An 18,205-nucleotide genomic window follows, 5' to 3' on the forward strand; every position below is an offset into this window, starting at 1 on the left:
AGATTCCTAAGTTTAGGAGACCGTGTTAAAGAAACATATTCTAATTTGCACAAAGGCAAGCGAGTACAAAAGTACTCGAAGCTTGCATTTATTTGCAGAACCGATTTTCCCAGACATTTTGGTTCTGAAGTCTGTGTTGGGGAAACACATTTCAGTCGGAACAAAAATTCACCCGACTTTCATGTATTTGCAATGTTGATTTCTCCACGCTACATGGATTTGAACTCTGTGTTAGGGAAACACATTTCAGTCGGACCAAAAATGCCCCCGACTTACATGTATTTGGAATGCCAATTTCCCCACGCTCCTTGGATTTAAAGTCTGTGTTAGGGAAACACATTTCAGTCGGAACAAAAATACCCCCGACTTTCATGTATTTGCAATGCTGATTTACCCAAGGCTGCTTGGGTTTGATGGCTGTGTTAGGGAAATCGTAGGTCGGGCCAATCAAAATGAGGCAGTTATGCCGTTTAGATAACGCTTAACATTTTACAGTTATTCAATTGTTTATCTGATGAAAAATTACATTTTATTAATTGCAGAAGCGTAGAAATATTCCCTATCAATTGATGCAAACATCTTTCCGATCCAGTAAGAAATGTTCGAGTTATAAGCATTCGGAATCTTTCATTTTTTCCTGCATGTTCTGTGTTTAGGTTTTCATTTTACCCCCCATATACTCCGGGTAGACGTCAATAATATGCCAGTTCCTCTGGGAATTTAAAATTACATTCATGTGAAAGAGTTTATTTTGATGTTTTCTATCCATGTAACACTGTGACCAAATATTTTTCAATCAAGTGCTATTAACAAATGGTTATCGAGTTAGCATAAACCACTGGTGGGCTTCCAGTATCGAGGAAAATGTGGAAATATCTAATAGTTACTGAAAATAATCTGCCAGTTCCTCTGGGAATTTAAAATTACATTCATGTGAAAGAGTTTATTTGAATGTTTTCTATCCATGTAACACTATGACCAAATACATTTGGTTTTGTGATTTTTTAATCAATCGCAATTAACAGGATAGCTTCTGAAGATTATTTTTCCCCATCAGTAGGATATTTTCGTATCCAATATTGGATGCATAAAACCTTGTACCTCCAACGTAACGCTCTCATTTTCGAAGTCCCCCAAATATTCATTTATTCATTCATTCAGAATGGATTCAGATTCAACTTCAAACAAAGGATCACTGAATCAACGATAGTCCTACGTCACCATTGCGGTTATACCATAGATATAACCCACTTTCTGTTTTTAGGTAGGTAATTTGGTTGATAGTAATAGCATCATGAAACAAATTGCTTTACAAAAAATATAATTATTAGAAAATGAACTTATTCATGTATTTTCACAACTGCAATCTATGGAATTCCGTAAGGAGTCACGCATGAATCCCACTTTTCTTGACAAAATAATTTTTTTTGCATGTGATTCTCTTTTAGCGTCGATTTCTTGTTGTAGCGGCGTCAATAGCTTTATTGTATTGGGCCACCACCTGTGGCCCTAAATTCTCGCTTGTGTTTGCTAATGTTTTCTTTACCTTTCACCTCATGTCAATCCAAATCTGTAATTTAAAAAAGACGGGTTAGTAATGTCGGGGACATAACCGGAGTGACGTAGGACTATACAAAGGGGACAGCTTTTGCTAAATATATATTTTAAATATATTGTTTTATTTTCTTCTCCTACGTGAATACCTACCTATCTACCTGAAAAATGGATTAGTTTACTGTTTACTCTTCATGAACATGTTGGGGGTTCTGAAAAGAACCTTTGTTGTGTTTTTGCGTTTTTTTTACAAACTTGATTCTTGATTTTTTTTTTTCTGAATGCTTTGTACTTATTAAATGTTCAACGCCGGGCATCTTTCGGCGTTTGCACATATCGTACAATCAAAATGATGGCTGTGATAGGGAATGCATAGGTGGTCATCAGCTCATTCACTATCATATATTTCACTAGTGAGCACATTACCGTACCTTAAAGTGTGGTTTCGGAGACTAATGAATTGTAAGATTTGTAGTCTCCGCAAACAAAGTAAATAAAAATGAAAAAGATCTGAGCTTTTGGAGACGAAGTCTACGATCTGTCGAAAAACAAACGAGCTATAAGCGTTCTGACAAACCAACGGTAAATACAGGGACGGATGACCTTCGGATTAAAGCAGCAGGAAATACATAGCTCATCATCCTTAGTTATTTTTCTATACAATGCAGATGTAACGTCAGTCAATTTTCAACATCAGTTATCAACCAAAGAAGGCAGTTCTTGCTACCGAGAAAATTAGTTAATGCCATCCTGTATACAATGTGTTGTAATTTGAAGCCACTTTTAATTCGGAAACCATGCATGGGTATGTGAAAACTGAATGATCAATTTGAAAGACCCCAACCACCAATAAGTTCAAAAACAAGCATAAACAAAATAAATCAGTTTATATTATATGTCATATTATGTCACTTTAGAATGCATTGGTATTGTGAAAAACTTTTAATAACTCTTCTTTGAAAGGTTTAATTGCCCTGAAAAACGCCGTGTTTTACGGTGGCTGGTTTTGCTACCTTTGCTTTGTTGTCTGTATAAACAAACTTTTTCCTTCTTCTACCTGCTGCCGTTTTGCGATTGCGTTTGCCACTCGCCACTCGCTGCAACTGCCTGTTGTTGTCTTGATGTCCACCGAACCTAATATGGTCTGTTCTGAATGTGGGTTTTCTTATCGTTGCGAGCAGCTTTGCCAGCTAACTCGATCACTTCGGCGGCCGAAACTATATAACGCCGACTAGGTGGACTGGTGCACTGGGACTAACGCGCTCGGCCGAGCTACCCTTGCGGAGCAATTGGCGAATACACCTATGGGGAATTGCAAACCAACACGGTTCGAGCGGGATTTTGCCTTTCTCTTCACTTTTCCTCCTTTGTCATGTCCAGACATGTGTTGGTTTGTTGATGTGATGTGTTGCGAAACGATGTGGTGTACTGTTTGGATGAGAATGATCGTTATGGCAGCGGAGCGGGGTTTTAAGCTGACTGGCTGGCTCGAGAATTACGCATGTGTGAGACTGCGACCAATGTTTCGTTCATTTTTTTCTTTTTCCTTTCCAATCGTGCTTCATTGTATTTCGCTGCTGCTCTGGTTGCCCGTCTTAGTCGGTACGATTTGAGGAGCACAAAATGGACCAATCAAAAATGGGCACATATTGCATTTGGACAATGCTTGATATTTCACAATTATTCAATTATTTATCTCAAGAAAAATGAAATGTTATTCGTTATGATAGATGCGTAGATATATTTCCTATCAATTGATAGCTCGAGTTATAAGCGTTCCAAATCTTGCATTTTTTCCTACTTGTTCCGTGCCTAGATTTTCATTTCACCCCCTATATCTTCCGGTTAGACGTAGTCCTACGTCAAAACAACATTATTATTTTGCAAGACATTTCAGCTTTAGCATATGGTATAGAAAGTTCGGTATAGTAGGGTAAATGATCTTGGTTTGTCCAATTTGGGGTGTTTTTACGTAACTAGTAAATGCAAATCGATTTTTCTTCATGAAAATAACACATAATCGATACGAGTTTGGGTTTGTTGAAAAGCCCCAAGTCTCTAGTTGCTAATACTACCATAAGGTGTTGAAATTATTCAAATTTTTATGTTTTTTAACGATTTTCCTTAAAGAAGAATTATGATCATGGTTTGACCACCTCTGATCATGGTTTGCCCAAAGAAATGATCATGGTTTGTCCGGTTTTAGAAATCTCCATTTTTGAATGAAAACATTCGAATTCACAATTAGATGTTGCATTTATCATTGCTTGAGTTTACTGTCATCATATTGATTCATTCATAATTTAGGCTTTCTTCAGAATATTGCCTTTTCTTGGGCATTTTAGAAGTGTTCACCTCAACACAATCAACACAGAAAAGCCATACTTCTGCTATGCGCGAAGCACACCATAAACAAACATAAACAAACTGCAGCGCGCCAAGCGGTTGCCATAGAAATCATGTGGACAAAACAACATTATTGAATTGGACAACTCATGATCATCAAAATGCGTTAATTTGATGGTTTAGCTATGTAAATCCGATACAAATGGTGAGCAAGCATGATGTTTACAAGATCGCCTCTTTGTCCGGTGTGGAGATGGGGAGGAAACTCCGGAGCACGGAGGGCTATTCCTAATCGATATCCGTCTCGACGGGAAAACGGATAATGACGAGATCAAATGGAAGCGGTGTGGAGAGCAGCAAAATTCCTGCCCTGCAATGCTTGATCGTTGCCTGGATGGAGGAACACTGCGAGGACCGCTCGACGAACAGGAAATAAATAATCCTATGTTAATTATGAAGTTAGAATTCTGTGATAACGATAAAAAATTACAATACATTGAGATAAAAAATGCATTTAATTCCATGCTATACGATACAATAATATTCTTTTGTAATTTCAAATACGATTTATTTATTGTAAATGACAATAATTGATTTCGATTCACTGTTAGACCTACTGTGAATGTTTCATTTAGTCTACCTTTTTTATTGTATTCGCGTACGCGATAAAATATCTTTTCTATCGCTCATTTGTATGTGTGTATGTGAGTGTTTGTGTGTTTTCGAACCACTTGCATGAGTTTCTCGCACATAGACAAAATAGTGTCTTCGGTTGCCTTTTCTATATATTTAGGCTCTAGTTTCGTAAATCACTTTCGTATTTCCTGCATGCGCTGGCCGGTGTGTCTAGTTTTGTAATGAATCCGCGCTCGGGTTATATAGAACAGTAAAAACATACGATGCGTAGATATATATGCATATTCTATACGATGCGTTTATATGCAATAACAATAAACTAAATTCAGAGAGGATAAATAAACTTCAACGTGTCATTGTTAATATTCTAGTATCTGTAACTGATTTTAGGAATAAAAGTAATAGTAAAGCATCTGAACAGCGAGTAATATTCCGTTTCTGTTGCGAAGATCTAGAAACCTATCTAGAGTTGAGTAAAATATATCTGCCGAGAAATGAGAGTCCGGCTTTCCCCCTATATCAGTTTACCCGTTTTGGCCCTTACAATGGAACATCTATTTCTATCGCTCATTCAGTTGTGATCCTCGAATACAAGTCGTGTTGTGGCGCCGTTGAGCGATTTATTCTGATCGCTTTGCTTCTCGACACGACGCATGCATGTTTGCAGATAGCGATCGATATACGATACGAACAGTTTGCGCATTAAATGCACCCGGGCCGACTTCTACTGAAGCGGAAGCGTCTGGACGAAGTTGGCAATCTCGGCATCGCTACCTACCACCTCGGCGAAACGTTCCGGAAAGTCCTTACTGATTTGTTTCACGAAGTTGAAGATTAGATCGCGACACTCTGATAGAGAGGGTTTAAATACGTATGTTTAAGGTGGTAGGAGAAATTTGATAACTGTACTCGGGACACTTACCATCATTGTTGTGTTGCTTCTTGTACAAAACTTGTAATCCTACAACTAGAACGCGACCCAACAGCGGTATGAGGTTATCGTTTCCTTGTCGATATATCACATCCAAGCTACGGAAAACGGCCATGTTTTCCTCGAAGTCTTCACGTAGTGGTAGATATTGAACGAACACTGGAAGTACCTGCAATAGATAATAAACAATGGATTATTGGAAGAATTTCATCTTAGCACATTGAAACGTATCTCAGACAAGTGAGGAATAGGGAAGCTCTAGTCTCCTTAGTAGCATAGGATATTAGGTTAGGATATCGCAAGTTAGTAGCCATTGTTTTTCTCCCGCTGCGAAGAATCGTTGTTTACGTTTTACGTTGTATATAATCAGACTTCGCCTGCGAATGACGGAATTAATAATAGCATGTTCCAAAGCCCAAAAAAAGGAGGATGGTACAGGGAAACTTCGATATAACGTACCCTCGTTATAACGTACATTTTACCTCGATATAACGTACACATTTTCAAAGTCCAAAGGAATAATTTTTTGAATATTGTTTTTCTGAAAGAACAATAAATTATCTGTAGTTTGATACTAAAGCTTGATTTTTACTTTTAATCAATCCCGAAGTACAATTGTTTTGTGATTCCGAATTCTAAATGAATCAAACTTCAATCAACAGTACGAAGGGAAACATCATGAGAAAGGTTGCCTTCATCTTCTAGTTGAATCTATTCATTAACCTTACTCCAATAGCAACACAACAAAGTAATATAAGCTACGTTTCTGAGTTCTTTATTATGCTTCGATATAGCGTACAATTCGATACAACGCACAATTTTGAAAGTAAAATGTACGTTATATCGAAGTTATCCTGTAGTAATAGCCGTTATCCATGGTTGCTCTCTTAAACGCTCTCAAAGATTGTCTGGGAATGCATTTTTTGTGTTCCGTTCTGTCCTGTCGGTGAATATTGGCCGTTTTTAATCAATAACTGGGTTCCAGCGATTGACAGCAATGATTCAAATTTTATGTGTGGCAACCCTTAATAAGTCATACTTTTCCAGTTCCACTTGAATACACATGAGAACCTTCCTAGGCATTAGTCCTCGTTGGGCAACGGTTCCAGCTGCCTCACGATCTTTTTCGCACGTTTTTTGTCGTATGTAATCTGTCTCGCATCATTTCCTGTTGTCACATCCCAATGATCCCAACAGATGCTTCTTAGTCTATTTGAATTTGAAAAACATATTGTCTATCCAGCAGTGCTCCAGGATGAACCGGACGAAAATTGAATATTAATTCTGAATCTAATTTTCGCATTATCCACAGTACTTAATCACTATCTTTTATATTCAGAATATTTTTTCACCCAAATCAACCGCGCAACTGGAATCGCTTGTTAAGTACACAAATATACGAAGCGTTTAATAACAAGTCTACACGCGACGTAATTTACTGATATTTCAATATTATTCCAGCATAACATCGAATAATTTTCCAAATTTAATCACTAGTAGATATTCGATCTTCATAGAAATCTCAACAAATCATATAATACATTGCAATTTGCATATGTCAAAATGAAAATGGTACAAAAGTAGGCCGGTTTCCATTCTCCCACTCTGATTTCGATCCAAGCAGTCTACTTGGTAGGTGCACACAACAATACTTGTCACTGCTGTTTGAAATTGCAAGAGAGAAGCAAGAAGAAATTTCACTCAGCACCAAGATGGACCGAACGAGCGTTACATCCCGAATTCCGACCGGCTTGAGGGTTCCGAGAGGCTATCGGGCCACCCAAGCAATTGGAGGTAAAGCGGAATCGGGAGGGAAAGTTCGTTTTCCAAGCAAGGTGAGTAAAATCGTGTAAGAGTGTGTAGCAGTGTTAAAATGAAATCTTATTTTCTTACAGACTATTCCAACCGCGAACGAAATAGATCCTGAAGAGAGCTTGATTGAGGACGAAAATTTTCCGCCGTTGTTCTATGAAGACATAGAGGATACTGGAGACGACCCGTACGACTGGGAGCCGATAAACATTTCCGAGATCGACGAGGTATATTTTCGGAAGCTGAAGGCTGAATGGGAGCTTCAAAAAATGAGAGTGGAAAACTCCAGATTGCGGCAGGAGAATCAACGGCTAAAAACAGCAGCAAAAGGGGTAAGACTATTTAAGTATTGTTGTTTGAAAATGCTGCTGGTTGTTGCAGGAGAAGTGGCGCAGTCGCTCTTTGTTTAAATTTTCTATCATAAACATAATTGGGAGTGTTTTTGTGTGTTATTTTCAATTTTTGTTATTATTTCAAGTTGTGTTTTGTTTGATATATTTTGATGTTTAATTTTTTCCTTTAGTATTTGGATGTTTTTTAGTAGTATTTAGATTTACCTTATTTATACCGTTATTGTATTCCGTATTCTGTTGGATTTTATTATGTTACTTTGTGTTGCTGAGTTTCATAGTTGTTTTTTTTCTTATTTCAGCTTCTTTTATCAATACACTACTGATTTTTCAATTATTTGATTGTTCTTCTTTTGTTTTCCGATGAAGATTTTATTAATATTTATTCATTCTTACATTGCATCAAATACATATGAGCTTTCGAGGGGACTCTTCTTGACTACAACACTGAGAAATGAGCTAGCTATGAGTAGATGACACAAGATATGACGTGAGTTCTTTTTCCAGAATAAAAAAACAAATTTGTAGTAATTTTTTCCATTTTTCATAGGTGATAGATCAAACCAAGGCAATTCCCGTTTAAAAAAAAACAAGAGATGACCAAGTCACGATTTAGATTTAATATTTTTTAACATCTTTTGTTGTAGAATGAATAAATTAATTAATTTGTAATAAACTAATTTAATTTATACTCTAGAGCCGATTTGTTACATTTTTCTGCACTAGTACAATCGAACACCCTTTTATAAAGTCTTCAAACTTAGTCTCAAGTTTTAGGAAAGTTTTAAAATTGACGATGACTCAATATTTTAGAAAAGCTTTAAGTGCATTCGATTTTTCAACATAAAGCTTGGCACTCTGCTCATTCCACCATGGTTCAGGTTTAGGTGGCCTTCGACGAATAATGGATACTGGGATGTGTTTAGATTGGGCGCAAACTGCGCAGTCATGGACCAATCGAGAAAATAGTTTATGTTCCTCCAAAGAAGGTTTGATTAACCATCTCCGGAAATGATGGCTGAAGCAGTGACATCCACATAAATTGGATTTCACGTTTCCGGAATTAAGTTTCGTGTTCCGTTGATTTTATTCATTAGATTTTAAGAGGCTTAAGGCTTTTGCCACGCTATAACATCTAAAGCTGATTAAGTAACCCAGTGGTCTTCAAAAATTTTATAAGTTTTGTTTCATTATCGGTTCTTGAGATAGAATGTCGTGCAGAGAATGAGATTGACGAAATTGTTGTCGTTGTTCTTCGTAGGCTCTACATTCGGCCAGCATGTGTTTAATAGTCAGCTGAACTCCGAAGGTGATACCAACTGACTATTCAGTTTGATCGAACAAGTACCAATGCGTTAATTTTGTGTGTCCTATTCTACAACGAGTAAGAACTCGTTGTTCCACTCTGTCGGGTCGGTTCTTCCAGCGTTTGATAGTGTTTTACTTCCCGAAGTTTTGTATTTGTCTGGTTCCAGATGATCTGCTGATGATGCTCTAGCTGATAATCAACATTTCTGAAGATATCTTCGGAAGGAATGCTGGTGTCTCAGATACATGTATATCTCCCAACGTTAGCCAGTCAGTCTGCGTGTTCATTTCCATTAATGCCGACATAACTGGGAACCCAAACAAGTGTGATCGCCTTATTCATAGCGTGAGTTACCGTTGCTTGAATGAACGGGTGTTTGCTGTTTGCCACTTGCAAGAAGTGCACTGGCTGAAGACGAAAAAATTGCCGTAGGACCATCTGCTCTGCTAATTCTGCATAATAAGGCCGCTGCCTGTGCTGTGCTGTGTGTGACGACAAACAGGGGGTTCGACTCCCGCGACTCCAAATCCAATACGATAATCTGCTGCTGAACTGTCAGTGAACATCAGTTTGTGGCTACTGTAAGTTCCAAGTAGCTCATGCGAGCGATTTCTTTTGCCTGACCCGTTTTGTAAAGACTGTTGATAGTTCAATCTACTCGCACCGGGGAAACATTCCATGGTCTGGATAGAACTCTAAGGACCTTGATAGGGGAAGGAAGCTGTTCGGAGATTAGTTCTGAAAAAACGTCTCCCTGCTTCTTCGAACATTCTGGATGAAGTTTTGTTTGAACGCTCGAGAGTGCGACAAGCACGGTGAACCAGAGTGCGACATACTACTGAGGTGAAATCACGAACTCCACATTCGGTGTAGAGAGAAAGAATAGGAGATGATCTGATTGCACCAGATGACACACGTAAAAAGCAGTTGTAAACTGGTCGTAGGCCCTGAAGGTCCGTAGGGTTGAATAGTTCGATTCCATAGAGAAATTTCGAGGTTATAGTAGCATTCCCCATATTCAGTAGGGTTCCTTGTATCCCCACTGTTGTGGACAACCCTATTTTGCCGCGCTCGGATACGTTATTCATCCGACGCAGCTCAGACCGCAGGGCTCGCGTGCGACAGCATGACTGTCACTGAGCGATGCTGGAGATGCGCATATATGTGTTTTTAATGTGGTTGTCACTTGTTGTTGTTTACATTGTTATTGTTGTGGACAGAGTCATTGTTTATCGTCCATAGTGAAATGTATCGTTTAGTCATGTCGTGAATAAAGTTTGTTTTTATTTATTGTACCGTGCGCGTTTTTATAACCCTGTCGTGATATTGTCCCAGTGCAAGTCCAGGGTCCCGCGGTACAAAAGTGGCGACGAGTAATCGCGAGTGTGTGTTGTTTTTCACCGTCGGAAAAACACACTGAACATTTCGCCCCCCGCGCGTAAGAAAAGAAAGTGGAGTGAAAGCGCGATTGCGAGCAACGACGACGGGCAGAATAGTGTTGACCCCACGGGTGTGATAAACAATCAACGGCAACAAAACCAGCCGATTATCCCCGTGTCGGCGGTCCACTATCAGCAGCAGTTTATTCCCGTCTCTGCCGCCCAGCAACAGCAGTACGCGCCTTTCCCGCCCCACCAACCGCAAGCACAGGTCGGTAGCGATGTGTTCGTGCAAATTTTGCAAATGATGCAGCAGCAGCACCGAGAGATGATGACCCAACTGATTCAACAGCAGCAGCAAAGTGATGAGAAGCATGAACGCTTTCTCCGTACGATCGCATCGTCAATCAACGTGCAGGTACCACCGAATCCGGAACAGATCCTTGACTCTTCGGCCGGCAACATCAAGGAATTCCGGTTCGAGGCCGACTCCAACGTGACGTTTGCGGCTTGGTACTCGAGATACGACGATCTCTTCGAGAAGGATGCTGCTAGATTGGACGGTGAAGCAAAAGGTCGTCTTCTTTTGCGAAAGCTGGGTGCATCGGAGCACGAACGGTATGTGAGTTACATTCTGCCTAAACTTCCGAAAAATTTTAGCTTCCTGGAAACAGTGGCCAAGCTCAAGAGCCTGTTCGGAGCAAAAGAATCGGTGATCAGCCGTCGCTACCGATGCCTGCAGATAGCGAAAAATCCTGCAGAGGACCATGTGGCATTCGCTTGCCGCGTAAACAAGGCTTGCGTGGAGTTTGAGCTGGGTAAGCTCTCGGAGGAGCAATTCAAGTGCTTGGTCTACGTGTGTGGTTTAAAATCGGAGAACGACGTCGAGATTCGCACCCGCCTCCTCACGAAAATAGAAGAGAGAAATGACGTGACGTTGGAGCAACTTTCGGAGGAGTGCCAGCGGCTGTACAACCTGAAGCACGACAGCGCCATGATCGAATCTCCGTCCACGTACGACCAAGTACAAGCGATAAGAAAATTTGGTGGGAAGCGGTACGAAAAGCGTGACCGTGAGTCACCGAAACATCCTTCCAGTGACACCGAATCCAAACCAGTGCCAGTGCCAAACCCCGAAAAACTGGAAGGAGGCGCAGGAAGCAACCAGTGTCCGCCAAGGTGGTGGTAGTCGATGTGTGCAGTGTGCAGCAACGACGCAGATATGTCTCCGTGGGCTTTTCTGGAACAAAAATTCGCCTGCAACTCGATACCGCCTCAGACATCACCGTCATTAGCAGGGAGATTTGGCGGAGCATTGGCAGTCCTGCGTTATCGTCAGCAACGGTGAAGGCGAAGACGGCATCTGGCAGCATACTATCGCTCGATGGGGAGTTCGAGTGCGACGTCACCATCGGAAGCAGTACACGACGTGAGCTCATCCGTGTAACCGAGAAGCAGCTGCTGTTACTCGGATCCGATTTGGTCGACAGTTTCAACCTTTGGGCCGTCCCTATGGACACCTTCTGCTGCCACGTGTCTGGAACGCCAGTGTCGACAGGTGCACTCAAGTCGTCTTTTCCAGAGGTCTTCAGCGAGAAGCTCGGCTTGTGCACCAGAACAAAATTGAAGTTGGAGTTGAAAGAAAACGTTCGACCCGTCTTCTGTCCGAAGCGTCCGGTAGCTTACGCTATGTATGATACCGTTGATCGCGAGCTCGACCGGTTAGAGAAATTGGACATCATCACCCCGGTCGATTATTCGGAGTGGGCCGCTCCGATCGTCGTAGTCCGCAAGTCCAATGGCTCCATCAGGATTTGCGGAGACTACTCAACGGGTCTGAATGCAGCTCTCCAATCACAGCAGTATCCACTTCCACTTCCGGATGACATCTTCGCCAAGCTGGCTAAGTGTAAGATCTTCAGCCAGATAGATTTGTCCGACGTCTTCTTACAGGTGGAAGTTGACGAGCAGTACCGTAGTTTGCTGACGATCAATACGCATCGTGGTCTCTACCTCTACAACCGCCTGCCGCCGGGTTTGAAGATCACGCCTGGCGCATTTCAGCAGCTCATCGACACGATGTTAGCCGGACTGAAGGGCACTTCTGGCTACCTCGATGACGTCATCGTCGGCGGAGAAACTGAAGAGGAGCACGACCTCAATCTACGGGGTGTCCTGAAGCGAATCCAAGATTTCGGATTCACGATTCGTGTTGACAAGTATTTGTTTCGCAAGCAGCAAATCCGATACTTGGGGCACATCGTCGACAGTCGCGGGTTGCGACCAGATCCGGCGAAAATCGAGGCGATCACCAAGCTGCCGCCTCCAGCCGATGTATCCGGTGTGCGATCGTTTTTGGGGGCCATCAACTACTACGGCAAGTTCGTCCCCAACATGCGCATGCTACGCTACCCGCTCGACAATCTCCTCAAGGTGGAGACGAAGTTCAGCTGGAGTCCGGAGTGCCAGAAAGCGTTCGACCGGTTCAAGCAGATTCACTCGTCGGATCTTCTCCTCACACACTACGATCCGAAGGGGGAAATCATCGTTTCTGCTGACGCTTCATCCGTTGGACTTGGGGCTACCATTAGCCATAGGTTCCCAGATGGAACCATCAAGGTGGTCCAACATGCATCCAGGGCGCTCACGAAGGCAGAACAGGCCTACAGTCAGCCCGATCGCGAAGGTCTGGCCATCATCTTCGCCATCACGAAGTTCCACAAAATGCTCTTCGGACGGCACTTCCGTTTGCAAACCGATCATCGCCCGCTGCTTCGTATCTTCGGCTCTAAGAAGGGAATTCCAGTGTACACTGCGAACCGCCTGCAACGCTTCGCCCTCAACTTGCTGCTCTACGACTTTGAGATCGAGTACGTGTCCACTGAGAAGTTCGGCAACGCAGACCTGCTCTCCCGGTTGATCGACCAGCACATCAAGCCTGAAGAGGACTACGTCATCGCGAGTCTCAATCTGGAAGAGGATATTAGGTCAGTAGTAACTAATACGGTTAAAGTGTTGCCTCTCAATTTCATAGTCGTTGCGCAAAGCACCCAAGCAGATCCGCTGCTCCGTCAAGTCCACCGCTACGTTCAGAACGGCTGGCCCCAGTCAACACTCGATGGGTCAGAACTTCGCCGGTTCCAATCAAGGCAGGAATCGCTCTCTGTGGTGGATGGGTGTATTTTGTTTGCCGAACGACTCGTCATTCCGTCGCTGCATCGGAAACGGTGCCTCGAACAGCTGAACCGTGGCCATCCGGGCATGCAGCGAATGAAAGCCATCGCTAGGAGCTACGTGTACTGGCCTACGTTGGATGCTGACATCGTCAGCTTCGTCAAGGCATGCCAGCAGTGTGCGTCTGTAGCTCGATCACCTCCTCACTCTCCACCGGTGCCGTGGCCCAAATTGACCGCTCCGTGGCAACGCGTCCACGTCGACTTCGCCGGTCCAATCGAAGGCGACTACTACCTGCTCGCTATCGATTCGTTCTCTAAGTGGCCCGAGATCATCCGAACGACCCGCATCACCTCTGCTGCGACCATCAGCATCTTGCGTGCGTTGTTCGCGCGGCTGGGTATGCCCGTAACCTTGGTCAGTGACAACGGTACCCAGTTTACCAGCACCGAATTTGCCGATTTCTGTCACCAGAGCCTGTCTCCAGTGCTGAGAGAACCATGGTAGGTTCCGGGCCGACTCTTGCAACGTCTACGCCACGTCATGAGGTCTCGGCGTTCGTCCCGTCATCAGCATCGTCATCATCAACAACAACAACGCCAACATCGACAGAGTTTGAGTCCGCTGTCGAAGTAGAACTAGCTGTAGACATCCCTAGGCGCTCTTCACCACTACGAAGACCGCCAGTAAGGTTTGATCCGTACCACCTCTATTAAGAGGGGAGATGTTGTGGACAACCCTATTTTGCCGCGCTCGGATACGTTATTCATCAGACGCAGCTCAGACCGCAGGGCTCGCGTGCGACAGCATGACTGTCACTGAGCGATGCTGAAGATGCGCATATATGTGTTTTAATGTGGTTGTCACTTGTTGTTGTTTACATTGTTATTGTTGTGGACAGAGTCATTGTTTATCGTCCATAGTGAAATGTATCGTTTAGTCATGTCGTGAATAAAGTTTGTTTTTATTTATTGTACCGTGCGCGTTTCATTAACCCTGTCGTGATATTGTCCCAGTGCAAGTCCAGGGTCCCGCGGTACAAAACCCACCATCGGATCGCTTTGATAATGTTGAGCCGTAGTCGCAAGTCGTTTCGTGTCTTTGCAACATGCGTTTTTGCTGTCCTTCGACGATTTATCCAAGCACCTAGAATTCTTATTGAGCTAACCTTCTGGATCACAGAGTTTCGTAATTTAACCTTCGGTATTCGGTTGAAACGATGGCGTTTTTTGTTGCAGATATGTATCATCGTGCTTTTAGAAGAATTGATTGTGAAACCAACCGATGTCGCTCACTTGTCTAACGTCTCGATGTTACGTTGCCGGTGCTTACGGGCAACTGCCGTATACTTGCTTGAACACGAAATTTTAAAATCATCTGCGTAGCCACTGAGGACACAGCGGGATAACGGAATATCGAAAGCGGGATTGACAGCCAACAGGGAAGGAGTGGGTGAAAAGACCCCGCCTTGTGGTACTCCATTCTCTTGAATCGTTGGTGGAGAGGTTTTTCCACCTACAGATACTCTAAATGTGCTAGTATCGAGATTTTGTCGACCAAACCGAAAAACTTTGTGACCTAAGCCGGCTTTACAGACCTGGGGTGACATTGCGCATTTCGAAACGAGTGATTTTTATTCGTTTCGACCATTTTGACATGCCTTTGACCAGCTTTGTTTAGGAAACCAAAAATTTTACATTTTTTTACGAGACAAATTTTGCTCTAAATCTAGTACACCGAAAATATGAACTTGAAAAATATACATAATACTAAAACCATTTCGATTTGAGTTCGAATTTTCTCGAAACGAGTTACTCGTTTCGAAATGCGCAATGCCACCCCTGGTCTAACATAAGCGGCCTCCATGCTCGGTCGTAAGTTTTTACGATATCAAGGATAGCGATATCCATATGTTCGTTTCTCTCAATGATCTCTTCGATAGATTCCTTAAGCTCGTTGAAATAAGTTGTAGTTCCCCTGCCTGGGCGAAAGGCATGTTGTTCGTTGGCGAGTCGAGCTGTACTTTCCAAGTGTTGAATCACTCTGTGGTTCATCATTCTTTCAAATACCTTACCCACACACGAGGTCAGTGAGGCGGTCGATAGTTGATATCACTTGACAATCTGTTACTCTTTAATATAGGGATTATAATTAACTCACGCCATTCTGCTGGGTATTCTCCTCGCTACCAGCTAGTGTTATACCCGTGTAGAAGAACTTCTTTGGTTATGAATGGTAAACGACGCAACATTTGATATGTGATTTCATCCGGGCCGGCGGACTTTCCTTTGCTTTTTTCCAGAGCGAATCCTCCATGTTGAAATCAACATCCATTGTGGGGTTACTTGGTGGAGTAACGAACTAGTGGATGTTTTTTGGGAAATTTCCTCTTTCCAGAAATCCAGCGGATAGCTGCGAGAACTCGAATTTAAGGAAAAATGCTTTCCAAGTACTAACACGATAGCTGACGGATCTTCAACAAGAACACCATGTAGATCAATCTTAGGGATTCTATTATCTCGTCTTCCTGTTAGGCGATTGAAATGTTTCCACAATATGCCACTTGTGGTAGAGGGATATTGAAGCTCGATGCAAATTCAAATCCAAGGTTGTCCCAGGAAAAATGTCTGCCGTTGAAATCACCGGCAAACATAGATCGTTCAGAAATCTGTTCGGAAATACCCATCAGTGCTTCCGAAATGCGCAGAGCACTGTGTGTGTTGTTGTATACGCAGACGATTGTCAATTTAATAGGTGACCGAATCTCTACAGCCACAGCCGGGATATTGGTGTCCAGATGAATCTGTGAATGTGGAACACAGCATAGGACTACAAGAACAGCTAGACCCTGACGATTTCGGAATGATCCGGAAGAGTAGACGAAAAACTCATACCAGTTTTCGAGCTAGGATCCAAAGTTGGTACAAAGTTGGATTCCTGGAGGCAGAGCACGACAGGTAGTTGATTCCTTACTAGAATGAGTAGCTCATCCACGTTATTCCATATGCTTCGAATGTTCCATTGTAGTAGCAGAACACGGAAACCATCGCTGGTGGCCGGTTCTTCGGAGATAGAGCTGATATCTGAATCATCCGGAAAGTGAGTTTCTGGAAGGTTAAGTGGATCAACTTCTGCGTTCATTGGATTGAGATATGGGGTATGTACTTGCCTGGGCCCCACCCAATTTCCCAATGGCAGCAGGCACCGAACGACCGTTAGACGGCTCTGGATCATGCCCGAACGCGGCCAGCAAAGGGAGGAGATAGAGAAGTTACATCGATCGTAGCCACAGTTGGAGATGTTGCGGTGTCTGGTTGGAGTAACAAGTCCTGTGCGAAATTTTTATTCACCTTTCGAAAACAGTTGTCCGTGTGGCTTTGGTCGGTGAATGTGGCCAGTTCTGGATTTTCTGGTACGTTTCAACTTGTTTGGATCGTCGCATGCGGTAGGCCGATATTTTGAAGCCAGAAAACTTCGAGATCTTGTTCCTTTACCAGGATCGAATGAAGGCGACAGTGTGAGCGTCGTTAGTGAAACTGAAAGTTGAGCAGCGTTTGGGACTAATCGGTGCTGTTTGTGTTGGAAACTTGCCGGTGGTGCTTCCAGTTGCCCGATGCCAGCAAGCATCGAACGAACGTCGGGGTGCCCCGGATCATGTCCGAACTTCCTGCTGAAGCTCTACAAGAAAGGCGTTCGACTGGAAGACATTGGCATTATCACACCGTACCAACAGCAGGTCAAGACAATTCGGCGTATTCTGGATGAAAGTAATTTGCAGAAACCAAAAATCGGAAGCGTGGAGGAATTCCAAGGCCAGGAGCGTATGGTGATTATTATATCTACTGTGCGAACTTCGAAATCGCTGCTGCAAAGCGACCTGCAGCATGCACTTGGTTTCATTGCCAGCCCAAAGCGCTTGAATGTGGCCATCTCCCGTGCACGGGCGCTGCTTTTGATCTTCGGTAGCCCTCATCTGCTGTCAGCGGACAAACACTGGCGAAATCTGTTGTTCAGGGCGATTAATTCCGGTTCGTACTGTGGGTGCGATCTTCCCGAGCATATTGATCCCACGGAGCCAGCGCTGAATGGCGACGCACACAAGGAGGAGTGACCTATTGTGTAACGGTTGGAGTTTGATTACTTATAAACGCGGGTTCGTATATGCTACATCCGAATACCTCGAACGAACTGCAGTGTATCGTATTATTATGAGATGTATCATTTCTGAATTTAATTTTTATGTTTGAAACAAATAAAATAAATGAGATTAATTTTAAAGCACAGCGAATAATATCTTAAAAACGACTTTACAGTTTTTCAATTCCGAAAATCTATGAATTTGTCTTGCGACGGGGGAACTGTCTCTAAACAAAATGAGCATTGCAGGTGCAGGTCGTGGCCGAGTGGTTAGCGTCTCACATTATCATGCCGGGTGTTCGGGTTCGATTCCCGTTCTGGCCGGGGGATTTTTCGTCAAAGAAATTTCCTTCGACTTGCACTGTGGTCACGCGTATTCTAGAGCTTGTCTACATTCAAGGCGTGTTATTTGGCCTAAGAAATCTCAATTAAGTATTATTAAATGACGCTAATTAATGCATACGTTGAGACAGCAAAAGTTCCACAGGGAACGTTAACGCCATTCAAGAAGAAGATGCAGGTCTCCAAGAAAAGTCACAATCGGGAAACAGTCACGATGTCACGATTGGCCTCCTGT

The 18,205-nt window shown here is 43.0% G+C and overlaps 3 protein-coding genes across 5 annotated transcripts; all 3 read left to right on the forward strand.

Moving 5' to 3' along the window:
- Window positions 1-6,693: 6,693 nt before the first annotated feature.
- Window positions 6,694-8,113, forward strand: LOC129781581 (uncharacterized). 2 transcript variants are annotated; one of them, XM_055789249.1, is made up of 3 exons: window positions 6,694-7,302; window positions 7,363-7,611; window positions 7,932-8,113. In XM_055789249.1, exons 1-3 carry the CDS (start codon window positions 7,180-7,182, stop codon window positions 7,953-7,955), a joined length of 396 nt encoding a protein of 131 aa, XP_055645224.1. In that variant the 5' UTR covers window positions 6,694-7,179; the 3' UTR covers window positions 7,956-8,113. The 2 variants fall into 2 exon arrangements, with proteins under 2 accessions (XP_055645224.1, XP_055645223.1); XM_055789248.1 differs by lacking the exon at window positions 7,932-8,113 and having other exon boundaries at window positions 7,363-7,815.
- A 1-nt stretch (window position 8,114) lies between these two features.
- LOC129781559 (uncharacterized protein K02A2.6-like) lies at window positions 8,115-13,998 on the forward strand. Its single transcript, XM_055789223.1, has 4 exons — window positions 8,115-8,119; window positions 10,387-10,935; window positions 10,978-11,373; window positions 11,436-13,998. Exons 1-4 carry the CDS (start codon window positions 8,115-8,117, stop codon window positions 13,996-13,998), a joined length of 3,513 nt encoding a protein of 1,170 aa, XP_055645198.1.
- A 1,390-nt stretch (window positions 13,999-15,388) lies between these two features.
- LOC129781574 (probable RNA helicase armi) lies at window positions 15,389-17,769 on the forward strand. Of its 2 annotated transcripts, none has more exons than XM_055789238.1 (2): window positions 15,389-16,448; window positions 16,519-17,769. In XM_055789238.1, the coding sequence occupies exon 2, from the start codon at window positions 17,105-17,107 to the stop codon at window positions 17,600-17,602; it is 498 nt and encodes a 165-aa protein (XP_055645213.1). In that variant the 5' UTR covers window positions 15,389-16,448; window positions 16,519-17,104; the 3' UTR covers window positions 17,603-17,769. The 2 variants fall into 2 exon arrangements, with proteins under 2 accessions (XP_055645213.1, XP_055645214.1); XM_055789239.1 differs by having other exon boundaries at window positions 16,522-17,769.
- The last annotated feature ends 436 nt before the right edge of the window (window positions 17,770-18,205 follow it).

Source organism: Toxorhynchites rutilus, unplaced genomic scaffold (assembly GCF_029784135.1).
Source record: "Toxorhynchites rutilus septentrionalis strain SRP unplaced genomic scaffold, ASM2978413v1 HiC_scaffold_15, whole genome shotgun sequence".
NCBI lineage: Eukaryota > Metazoa > Arthropoda > Insecta > Diptera > Culicidae > Toxorhynchites > Toxorhynchites rutilus.

Excerpts from the sequence above, each read along its gene's own strand:
- LOC129781559 (XM_055789223.1), top strand. Across the intron at positions 10,936-10,977 it reads GGTGCATCGGAGCACGAACG|CTTCCTGGAAACAGTGGCCA; the intron begins GTATGTGAGTTA and ends GAAAAATTTTAG. Across the intron at positions 11,374-11,435 it reads AGAAAATTTGGTGGGAAGCG|TGCCAGTGCCAAACCCCGAA; the intron begins GTACGAAAAGCG and ends AATCCAAACCAG.
- LOC129781574 (XM_055789238.1), top strand. The coding sequence starts at position 17,105 with ATGCCAGCAAGCATCGAACGAACGTCGGGGTGCCCCGGATCATGTCCG.
- LOC129781581 (XM_055789248.1), top strand. The coding sequence starts at position 7,180 with ATGGACCGAACGAGCGTTACATCCCGAATTCCGACCGGCTTGAGGGTT. Across the intron at positions 7,303-7,362 it reads AAGTTCGTTTTCCAAGCAAG|ACTATTCCAACCGCGAACGA; the intron begins GTGAGTAAAATC and ends ATTTTCTTACAG.